Source organism: Phyllobates terribilis, unplaced genomic scaffold, assembly GCF_046119375.1.
Source record: "Phyllobates terribilis strain yellow unplaced genomic scaffold, ASM4611937v1 Scaffold_3__8_contigs__length_932513732, whole genome shotgun sequence".
Lineage (NCBI taxonomy): Eukaryota > Metazoa > Chordata > Amphibia > Anura > Dendrobatidae > Phyllobates > Phyllobates terribilis.
The window spans coordinates 500326576-500339128 of record NW_027362763.1 but is presented as its reverse complement, the minus strand read 5'-3'; the positions used below and the strand labels follow the sequence as shown (position 1 = coordinate 500339128).

Genomic DNA, 12553 nt, shown 5'->3' with positions numbered 1-12553 from the left:
ATATTATATTTCTTTCAGTAATATTAGTCTTTTCTCTCCTCTTCTGAGACTGTTATTTCTGTAGTGACTCGCGTCACATTACAATTGACCGTTCACTTTTTTTTTTCCTTTTTCCCACCTATGGATCCGTTACGTACTTTGTGTGATCAGGTGGCGAATCTGACTCAGTTAGTTCAGGATCTGGCCTTGGAACAACACAAACTGGCGTCCTCACAGGCTCAGTTACAAGACTAGATTTCTGGTACGTTTACAGTCCCTCAGAATCTTTCCTCTCCGACCACTGTCATGACTTCTGAACCATCTGACGTATCTTTGAGCCCCCCTGAACCGGCTATAGCACTCCCTGACAAATTTTCGGGGGAGAAAGATCAGTTCAGAACTTTCAAAGAAAGTTGTAAATTATTATTTACCTTGTGTCCTCGGTCATCAGAGAATGAGTCACAGCGGGTGGGAATTATAATGTCACTTCTGCGCGGGGGTCCCCAGACTTGGGCATTTTCTCTACCCCCTTTTTCTCCTGAACGTCTTTCTGTGGACGCTTTCTTTGACGCTTTAGGACAGATCTATGATGAACCTGACAGGGTCAAGGTGGCAGAGACAAGGATCATGAACCTGACACAGGGTAACCACACAGCAGAAGACTACTGTTCTGAATTTCGTCAGTGGTCTACTGAGGTTCTCTGGAATGACGCGGCTCTCAGGTGCCAATTCCTCAGGGGTCTTTCGGAGCCTCTAAAGGACGCTCTGGCTCTGCATGCTCCACCTGGTTGTTTGGGGGAGGCCATGACTCAGGCTATCCGCATGGATCGGAGGATGCGGGAGAGACGCAAGGTTCAACACGAGGTTCCATTTTGTCCACCGGGCCCGGGTCGTCTACCAGAGGTAGAATCTATGGAGGTTGGAGCTGCCAGCTCAAGGGTTAAGGAGAGGAGACGCCGCCTGGAACTTGGACTTTGTCTGTATTGTGGCCAATCTGGACATCTCTTAAAGGATTGCCCAGCACGACCTGCAACGAATAAGCCGTCGGGAAACGCCTAGGTCTGGGTGATTGTCGAGGAGGTCACCCAGACTTACAGGTACCCTTTTACTCCTCTGATAAAGTGTTGTTGAATGCTGAACTTCTGTTTCAAAAACAATGTCTATCAACATTTGCCTTTATTGACTGTGGAGCCACGGCTAATTTCATTGATTCGGGACTTGTTCAGAAATTAGGATTAGGGACAGTTAAGTTAGAAGACCCTATTCAAATTGTGGCTATTGATAGAACACCGTTGCTAAAAAATCTGGTTCAGTTAGTTACGGTGGAGTTCACACTCAAGGTGGGGTCACTGCATACAGAATTAATCTCCTGTTATGTTCTGGACAATTTACCTGCTGGGATTGTGTTGGGTCTTCCTTGGCTGCGCATACATAATCCGATCATTGACTGGTATCAGAAAGATATTGTCAAATGGGACCCTCATTGTATTGAAAAATTTCTTAAATCTGTGCATGCTTGCTCCGTTAGTCTGGAGGGTCTTCCGGAATACCTGAAGGACTTCGAAGATGTTTTTTCGGAAGTAGAGTCTGAGATCTTACCTCCTCACCGTCCCTATGACTGTGCTATTAATCTCATTCCTAATGCCAAATTACCCAAAGCTCGCTTGTATAACTTGTCTGGCCCTGAGCGGGCATCCATGAAAGCTTATATTAACGAAGTTTACGGAAAGGTCATGTTCGTCCTTCCTCATCGCCGGTTGCAGCCGGATTCTTTTTTGTTAAAAAAAAAGATGGAGGTCTCCGTCCCTGCCTCGATTTCCGAGAATTAAACAAGATAACTGTTAAAAATACTTATCCGCTTCCACTTATCCCCGATCTATATAATCAGCTTTCGGGGGCCAAATGGTTTTCCAAACTGGATCTTAGAGGGGCATATAACCTGATACGTATTCGAGAGGGTGATGAGTGGAAGACAGCGTTTTTAACTTCTGAAGGTCTTTTTGAAAATCTCGTCATGCCTTTTGGGCTAACAAATGCACCCGCGGTCTTTCAGAATTTTATGAATGATATTCTCTCTGATTATATTGGGAGATTCATTGTGGTTTATTTAGATGATATTCTAATTTTTTCACCTGATCTGGATATTCATTATAAACATGTCCGTTTGGTTCTGCAAAGGTTAAGAGATAATTGTTTGTTTGCCAAGATTGAAAAATGTACCTTTTCTGTTCAAGAAATATCATTCTTGGGCTTCATTGTGTCAGCCTCCGGGTTTAAGATGGATCCTGGGAAGGTTCAGGCCATCATTGATTGGGTTCAACCCAGCGACCTTAAGGCTCTGCAGCGCTTTTTAGGGTTCGCAAATTATTACAGAAAATTTATTAAAGGTTTTTCTCAGATCGTCAAGCCTTTTACGGACCTCACTCGCAAAGGGGCGGAGCTAAAGGTTTGGTCGTCAGAAGCAGTCGGAGCTTTCGAAAACTTGAACAAATGTTTTATGTCTGCTCCTGTACTTGTTCAACCAGATCTCCAGAGGCCGTTCATTGTGGAGGTGGATGCTTCCGAGGTTGGGGTTGGGGGCTGTATTGTCTCAAGGTCCTAAACCTTTAACTAATCTGCGACCATGTGCCTTTTTCTCTAAGACGTTTTCTCCTGCTGAAAGAAACTATGATGTGGGTAATCGATAGTTACTTGCTGTCAAATTGGCTTTTGAAGAATGGAGGCATTTTTTGGAGGGAGCCATTCATCTGGTCACCGTGGTGACAGATCACAAGAATCTAGCGTACATCGAATCTGCTAAGCGGTTGACACCTAGACAGGCCAGATGGTCTTTATTTTTTTATGTTTTTTATTTTTTTCCCAGCTCATTCTGTGAGGGCTGATCGGTTGGTCCGGGCCTTTCATCGGCGGTTTCCTGGGAGACCTGGGGGTCCGGTGGCCCCCCCTTGAAGAGGGGGTACTGTCACGGTCTCCACACTTTCCTTGTCTGCTAGGTTACTATTGTGTGGAGGCTGTCAGTCTGTTTTGGGTTTGCTGGGTTGTTTCTGCAATCATCTGTGTTCACTTCCCTTGATTAGTCTTCTACTTAAGCATGCTAGCTCCTTCACCCAGTGTCAATTGTACACTTGGTATTACCTGTGTAGGACTGATCTCTCTGTGCTCTGTGCCTGACCCAGCCTGACTATTTTCCCTTACCTGGATTTTGACCATTTGCTTGTTATCTGACTACTCTTTTGTCTGCTCCCTTTGTACTGCGCCATCTTCCTGGACTTGACTTTGGATTGTTTGACCTCCCTATTTTTATCTAGTAAGTAGCTCTAATATTATTTTTCTTTCAGTAATATTAGTCTTTTCTCTCCTCTTCTGAGACTGTTATTTCTGTAGTGACTCGCGTCACAAGGTCCCCCTGCTCCCTCAGGGCCCCGGCACTTAACTTACCCCTCCCTGTTCATCCGCAGCTCTGGCGTCTTCCACATCTCCTGACTCTGTGACGTATCAGGGCAGAAGTAGCGCTGATGTCACTACACTGCGCTGCCTGCTCTGACAGTGCAGAGTGTGGGAAGACGCTGAGGGGTCCTGACCCGCCAGCGGGGAGAGGTGAGTATTTGATTTTATATATATATATCTATAATATAACGCTGCAAGCGTTACTCTGTCTGAATCCTTTATAGACTGCGCATGCGTGACACGCAGTCTGGCTCCAGACAGAAGAACGCTTGGAGCCGTTACAGGTAAGAGGAGTGTATGGCGCCGGAGATCGCGTTATGTGTAGACACTGAACACATACCGCGATCTCCGGCGCCATACTTAGATATTTACCTGACCGGGAGGAGCGTTGCCGCGACACCTCTCTCTTCGCCGGAGACCGGGGCAGGAGTGATGCGTGGGATCGCCGCATGCGCATAATGCTATCCGGTGCCATTTTACTGAAGACACATTTGCAGTGTTTTCAGCAAAATGGCGCCGGACAGCGCAGTGCTCTGGCGCAGCACTCCTCCCTGGCCTCCGGCAGAACAGGACGCAGCAGCGCTGGAGCACAGAGAAGAAAGGTGAGTATAAATGTTTATTTTTTTTGGATGTGTGTACAGCGTGAAAGGGATGCGGGGGCTACACATACCAGGATTGGGGTGAGGGGTACCACACATACCAGGATTGGAGTGAGGGGTACCACACATACCAGGATTGAGTGAGGGGTACCATGCATACCGGGATTGGGGGGGTGAGGGGTGCCACGCATACCGGGATTGTGGGGATGAGGGGTGCCACGCATACCGTGATTGGGGGGATGAGGGGTGCCACGCATACCGGGATTGGGAGGATGAGGGGTGCCACGCATACCGGGATTGGGGGGATGAGGGGTGCCACGCATACCGGGATTCGGATGAGGGGGGCCACGCACACCGGGATTCGGATGAGGCGGGCCATGCATACCAGGAAGAGGAATACCATACATACCAGGATAGGGATGGGGTACCATGCATACCAGGAAAGGGATGAGGTATGGGGTACCACGCATACCAGGATTGGGGTGAGGGGTACCACGCATACCAGGATTGGGGTGAGGGGTACCATGCATACCAGGATTGGGGTGAGGGGTACCACGCATACCAGGATTGGGGTGAGGGGTACCACGCATACCAGGATTGGGGTGAGGGGTACCACACATACCAGGATTGGGGTGAGGGGTACCACACATACCAGGATTGGGGTGAGGGGTACCACACATACCAGGATTGGGGTGAGGGGTACCACACATACCAGGATTGGGGTGAGGGGTACCACGCATACCAGGATTGGGGTGAGGGGTACCACGCATACCAGGATTGGGGTGAGGGGCACCACACATACCAGTATAGGATGGTGGGAACAGGAGGGGGGCAGCACATACCAGCATGGGAGACCATATACCAATAAAAATGCTCGCCACCCAGGCGTAGAACGGGTTCAATAGCTAGTATCTATATATATATATATACTGTATATGGGGCCCATACAGTATGTGGCTATATATGGGGCCCTTACTGTATGTGGCAATATATGAGGCCCATACCGAATGGAGCAATATATGGGGCCCATACTGAATGGAGCAATATATGGGGCCCATAGTGTATGGAGCAATATATGGGGCCCATAGTGTATGGAGCAATATGTGGGGCCTGTACTAAACGGAGCAATATATGGGGCCCATACGGAATGGAGCAATATATGGGGATCATACTATATGGAGCAATATATGGGGCCCGTACTGAATGGAGCAATATATGGGGCCTGTACTAAATGGAGCATTATATGGGGCCCGTACTGTATGGAGCTATATATGGGGCCTATTATTCTGTATGGAGCATTATATGGGACCCATTATTCTGTATGGAGCATTATATGGGGCTTATTATTCGATATGGAGTATTATATGGGGCCCATTATTCTGTATGGAGCAATTTAATTCTGTATGGAGCATTATATGAGGCCCATTATTCTGTATGGAGCATTATATGGGCTCATTATTCTGTATGGAGCATTATATGAGGCCCATTATTCTGTATGGAGCCTTATATGGGCTCATTATTCTATATGGAGCATTATATGGGGCCCATTATTCTGTATGGAGCATTATATGGGCTCATTATTCTGTATGGAGCATTATATGAGGTCCATTATTCTGTATGGAGCATTATATGAGGCCCATTATTCTGTATGAAGCATTATATAAGGTCCATTATTCGGTATGGAGCATTATATGAGCTCATTATTCTATATGGAGCATTATCTGAGGCCCATTATTCTGTATGGAGCATTATATGAGGTCCATTATTCTGTATGAAGCATTATATAAGGTCCATTATTCTGTATGGAGCATTATATCGGTTCATTATTCTATATGGAGCATTATCTGAGGCCCATTATTCTGTATGGAGCATTATATGAGGCCCATTATTCTGTATGGAGCATTATATGGGCTCATTATTCTATATGGAGCATTATATGAGGCCCATTATTCTGTATGGAGCATTATATGGTTTCATTATTCTGTATGGAGCATTATATGGGCTCATTATTCTATATGGAGCATTATATGAGGCCCATTATTCTGTATGGAGCATTATATGGGCTCATTATTCTGTATGGAGCATTATATGGGGTCTATTATTCTGTATGGAGCATTATATGGGCTCATTATTCTGTATGGAGCATTATATGAGGCCCATTATTCTGTATGGAGCATTATATGAGCTCATTATTCTGTATGGAGCATTATATGGGCTCATTATTCTATATGGAGCATTATATGTGGAGCATTTTTTTTATGTGTAAGGAGACAAGACACTGTGGAACCAGAACAGCGTGGAGGCGGGGCAGAGGGGAGGAGTTTGATCAGGTCTCTGGGGACAGCGTTGTCAGAGAAACGAGCTGAGGAGAAAAACAGCATGTGTGCAAGCTCTGAGGTGATTCTGACGCCGAAGAGAGAGTCGGAAGGAGCAACAGCAGTGTCCGGAGTCCCTGTCAGGAAGAAAAGTGCTGCGTATTGACCAGCCCAGACATCGAAGGTCAAGCCCCGAAGACCCGAGCGATGCCAGTCACGCTTCCCAGCCCAGATGTCGATGGTCAAGCCCTGAATATCCGAGCGACGCCAGTCAAGGTTCCTCACTCAGGTGACATCGGTCGACAGGACGGGAACAGGTTGCGGTGGCACGGTTCTCAGATGTGTGCGCCAGTGACAGGACGTCGCAGAAGCTCCGGAGGTGTAAGATCGGAGATTCACGGTCAGGCCGGCGACCAGGAAGGACGCGGGAGAAGGGCCGTTACTTCTGACAGAGACAGGGCACGAATAGAGGGAAAGACAGTAGTCAGACGGGGACCAGCAGACACAAAAGCAACACCGCAAAAGTGGATAGAGAGTTACGGGGGAAACGGGCAGCGAGTAGCGGTAGGAACAAAGTATTGTCAAAGCTTTAAAAGTCTGCCCCTTGCCCAGTATAGTTAATGACAATCTAGCTCCCCTTCCCTCCAGTAGATCATTTTAAACCACCAGCCTCTGAATTCTAGTGTATTCTGATATTTTATTCTGTTATGTGATTTACTGCTTATTTTACTGTCAAACATTGTAAAGAAATTGTTACCATATAATACATGTTTTACAATTAATATTAGTTGTTAAATAAAATAAATATACAGTACTTTTGTTCCGTCTGTGTCTCTGCTGTTGCATATTGTTTAACTGCATTATATATGCAGCATTATATGGGGTCCATTATTCTGTATGGAGCATTATATGGGGTCCATTAGTCTGTATGGTGCATTATATGGGGCCCAATATTCTGTATGGAGCATTATATGGAGTCCATTATTCTGTATGGAGCATTATATGAGGTCCAATATTCTGTATGCAGCATTATATGGGGCCCATTATTCTGTATGGAGCAATATATGGGTCTCATTATTCTGTATGGAGCAATATATGAGGCTTATTATACTGTATGGAGGACTATGTAGTGCCCATAATACTGTATGGAGGATTATACTGACCGGTCTAAAATGAAAACTTTTGACTCCCCCCAGGACACACACTGTGCGCTGCGAGGATTCGCTGGTTTCTGAGCTATCGTAAAATTTCCAATAGATATCACTCATGTAATGTAATATGTAAGTGAAATCTTTGGCATTGTACTATACCTATATTTCTCTGCCATATATGTGCATCATGAATCATGGTATGTGCTAAAGGGGCCCACTGAGACTCTTTTACCCTGGGCCCGTGGGAGAAACAAATGGTAAATAGGCGTGGATTTGGATGTGGCCAGGGGAGTGGCCAAAATTTGCTACAACGCACTACTCGTGCGGCATGATGTGTCCTTCTTTCTCTTCTTCCAAAGTTGGGAGGTATGATATGGTGGTATATGGTAATTGTTTAACTTGTATAACTACTATTTAGAAGTATTAATTTGAAAATTATCTTTTTGCCATGTTTTCTATGAGATTTACATTCTTTATCTGTAGTCTTTTTTAATGGGAGTTGGGAGAAACACATACAGGTGTTTCTCACTAAATTAGAATATCATCAAAAAGTTAATTTATTTCAGTTCTTCAGTACAAAAAGTGAAACTCATATATTATATAGAGTCATTACAAACAGAGTGATCTATTTCAAGTGTTTATTTCTGTTAATGTTAATAATTATGGGCTACAGCCAATGAAATCACAAAAGTCATTATCTCAGTAAATTAGAATAATTAACAAAAAACACCTACAAAGGCTTCCTAAGTGTTTAAAATGGTCCCTTGGTCTTCTTCAGTAGGCTCCACAATCATGGGGAAGACTGCTGACTTGACAGATGTCCAGAAGGCAGTCATTGATACTCTTCACAAGGAGGGTAAGCCACAAAAGGTCATTGCTAAAGAAGCTGGCTGTTCACAGATTGCTGCATCCAAGAATATTAATGGAAAGTTGAGTGGAAGGAAAAAGTGTGGTAGGAAAAGGTGCACAAGTAACCGGAATAACCGCAGCCTTGAAAGGATTGTTAAGAAAAGGCAATTCAAAAATTTGGGGGAGATTCACAAGGAGTGGGCTGCTGCTGGAGTCATTGCTTCAAGAGCCACCAAACACAGATGTATCGAGGACATGGGCTACAAGTGTCGCATTCCTTGTGTCAAGCCACTCATGACCAATAGACAATGCCAGAAGCGTCTTATCTGGGCCAAGGAGAGAAAGACCTGCACTGTTGCTCAGTGGTCCAAGGTGTTGTTTTCAGATTAAAGTAAATTTTGCATTTCATTTGGAAATCAAGGTCCCAGAGTCTGGAGGAACAATCCAAGCTGCTTGAGGTCTAGTGTGAAGTTTCCACAATCAGTGATGGTTTGGGGAGCCATGTCATCTGCTGGTGTAGGTCCACTGTGTTTTATCAAGACCAAAGTCAGAGCAGTCATCTACCAGGAAATTTTAGAGCACTTCATGTTTCCCTCTGCCGACAAGCTTTATGGAGATGGAAATTTCATTCTCCAGCAGGACTTGGCCCCTGTCCACACTGCCAAAAGTACCAATACCTGGTTTAAAAACAACAGTATCACTGTGCTTGATTGGCCAGCAAACTCACCTGACCTTAACCCCATAGAGAATCTATGGGGTATTGTCAAGAGGAAGATGAGAGACACAAGACCCAACAATGCAGACGAGCTGAAGGCTGCTATCAAAGCAACCTGGGCTTCCATAACACCTCAGCAGTGCCACAGGCTGATCGCCTCCATGCCACGCCGCATTGATGCAGTAATTGATGCAAAAGGAGCCCAGACCAAGTATTGAGTGCATTTAACATTAACAAAAATAAACACTTGAAATAGATCACTCTGTTTGTAATGACTTAGCACTTGTATGTGTTAGGCTAAGTGCATAGACGTAGTGTGCATGTAGCCTAAGAAAATCTCTCTCTCTATGCTTTTATGAACTATCATGTCCACTCATTTGTTACCTTCTCATTATTTTGGCGAGAATATTTCAATGTCTCTTCCAGCCATTCCAACTGATCAGCGGGATCTGTTATGTTTACCGTCTCTTTATTTGGACTATAGTACAAGTTGGTGTTTAAACTGATGATTCTAAGAGGAGGCGAAGATCCATTCAATTTGTAGATCTGAGAATAGTACCCGCCTGCGACAAGGATGGAAAATATGCAATAATTAAATAATCCTACAATTTATATGTATCATTTAAGGGCAAATTCTTAATCTGTGGTAAAGGATTTTTTTTTTTTAATGTGTGACAAAACGATAGTTTCATTGAAGCCGTAAGTAGAAGAGAGGATACTTAGAGGGTATTAGAGCGCTCCCTTGAGGTCATATATTAACATTTTTTTCAATCATTTTTATTTAGACTTATTTTCTACACTTTTACATTGCACACATATTTCAGAGAAATTTCATAAAAAGCCAAAAGACTGCAATTATTACCTGGAAAGACATTATACAGTTCAACTTATTATCCTTATTCGTATGGTGTGTTAACTAGTTCAAGACCAGGCCAGGCACATTATTTTAGTACATGTGGTTTAAAGAAGTGTACTTTTTTTTTTCTCATTTGGCTATTCAAATAACTTTTGCATCTTTTTTCCTGATATGTGGGGTGCAATTTTTATATCTTATTTTCATACTTATTTTTTTGAGATATTGGTGGGAAAATAAAGGAACTATATGTCTATTTTTCCCATTTTTTTTTTTTTTTTATAACTTCAAAGTACCATTGAAATACATTTTAAATTTTGTTACCCTTTCAAAAACACTTATTTTTAAATATCGGACATGTTGTTTTTTTTCTATGGGAGCGGGACTAGTAAGAGCAATTTGGTTTGTGGCAGGATTTTTTTATTGATTGATTTTGTTTCCAGCATTTATTTATTCATTTTTCATTTATTTCAAATATTGTGCCCATCATAAGTTCGTAAAAAGCCTTTTGGAGGCATTTAAACTTTTAAATAGTTTTTTTTTTACTTGATTTCCCCTGTAACTTGGGTTGGTATATTAGCCCCAGTTAAAGGAGAAATTCGGTCTCCTGGATGCATAGCAAAGCTGACTAGGTCTCCTAAGACCCAGTAACTTCTAATCCCTCCCTACACCCAGCAATGTCACATGACCAATTGTTCCGGAGGAGGAAACACCGTTAGCGCTTCCTATTACTGTATACACATTGCTTGATTCATGCTGTGTACAGTACACAGCAATCGGGAAGGCAAAGATGGCAATAAACTGTCTCTGCCTTCTCTATGTGGAATTTTTGACAGCCAACTCTACACTCCCACAGCTGCATGATCATGTGAAGCTGCTCTACTATGCAGTGATGTTTTAGAACAACCAGGACGTTTACTGTCTATGGGTCATCCAAATCCAGAAATAGTTAGACAGGAATTTCACAGGTTTTTTTTTTAATTTAAACTGTATCTGCTACAATTGGTGCCAATCCACTGATTCTGGAACAGTTTTTCTTTTTTTTTATTGTGACCTTCCCTTTCAAAGTTATGCTCCTGAGAAGTAAAGGTGTAAATTTTCCATTCAACCAACTGGGCGTATACTGCAGAACTTCGCTTTTCTCCATTGACACTGGCCAATCAAAATACAGCTGTGCCCATAGAAAAATTCTATGATATACAACCAGTTTGTTGAAGGGAACATTTGCTTCTTTATTTCCGAGGGGTGGGGAGACATAAGGGCGCATAGAACAGCATGGAACGGAGGGGCATAGAGAAAAAAGAAAATCTTTTTTCAGAATAAGCAACTCAATTCTTTAACCCTTTTCTGACTTTGTGCGTAATAATACGTCCCTGTGCCCTGGGCCTTATGGACCAGGTACGTATTAGGGCACAAAGACAGACACTGTGCGGACGCGATCGCTGCCAGGTGTCAGCTGATTCAGACAGCGGACACCCGGCACTCAGTGCCAGGAGCGGTGCCCAATCGTAGCATTTAGCAAGCAAGCAGAGGGACAGAAGCCTCTCTGCTCTTGGATCGGAGACCCTGTAATGTACTCGTGGGGTGCCGATCATTCCCATGGTGACCCGATGTCATCATGACGACATCCATGTCACCAGGCACTAGCAAGCTAGTTTGATCATGCGCAGTGCATGATCAAACTAGCTTTTGTCTGCAGCACTGACAGGTCATAAGGTATAGCAGTGATCCTGCACTGCTATACCTTATAACTGCGATCAGGCTGCAGAAAGTGAAAGTCCCATAGTGGGACGAAGTAAAAAAGTGAAAAAAAAGGAAAAAAAATGTGTCAAAAAAATAAATGAATAAATAAATAAATAATAATAATCATAAAAAATATATACATATACCATATATTGTACTCAGAAATAAATATTATTATGAAAAAAAAAATAAACAATAAAAGTACACATTTGGTATCGCCACGTCCGGAAAGACCTGACCTATAAAACTGTCCCACAAGTTAACCCCTTTAGTGAACAAGGTAAAAAAAGAGAAATAAAAAACGAAGCAAAAAAGGGTGCTTTATCATCATACCGCCGAACAAAAAGTGGAATAAAACGCGATCAAAAAAACTAATGAAATAAAAATGGTACCGCTGAAAATGTCATCTTGTCCTGCAAAAAATAAGCCGCCATACAGCTCCAGCATCCGAAAAATAAAAAAGTTATAGCTCTCAGAATAAAGCAATGCAAAAAAAATATTATTTTCTATAAAATAGTTTTTATTGTGTAAAAGCGCCAAAACATAAAAAATGATATAAATGTAGTACCGCTGTAAACGTACTGACCGGAAGAATAAAGCTACCTTATCAATTTTACCACACACGGAACGGCATAACAAAAAAAAAAAACGTTCCTGAATTGTTGGTTTTTGTTTATTCTGCCTCCCAAAAATCGGAATAGAAAGTGATCAAAAAATGTCATGTGCCCGAAAATGGCACCAATAAAAACGTCAATTTGTCCCGGAAAAAACAAGACCTTGCATGACTCTGTTGGCCGAAATATGGAAAAATTATAGCTCTCAAAATATGGCGATGCAAAAACTAGTCTTTGCAAAAAAAAACATTTTTTAGTGTGTGACAGCTGTCAATCATAAAAACACTA

The 12553-nt window shown here is 43.0% G+C and overlaps 1 protein-coding gene across 1 annotated transcript in view; it reads right to left on the bottom strand.

Moving 5' to 3' along the window:
- Positions 1 to 12553, bottom strand: part of SMPDL3A (sphingomyelin phosphodiesterase acid like 3A) — a 68298-nt gene that overhangs the window by 22936 nt on the left and 32809 nt on the right. The window contains exon 5 of the mRNA XM_073675953.1: positions 9440 to 9618. Within this exon, the coding sequence (XP_073532054.1) occupies positions 9440 to 9618 (179 nt within the window). The remainder of the gene's footprint in view (positions 1 to 9439; positions 9619 to 12553) is intronic.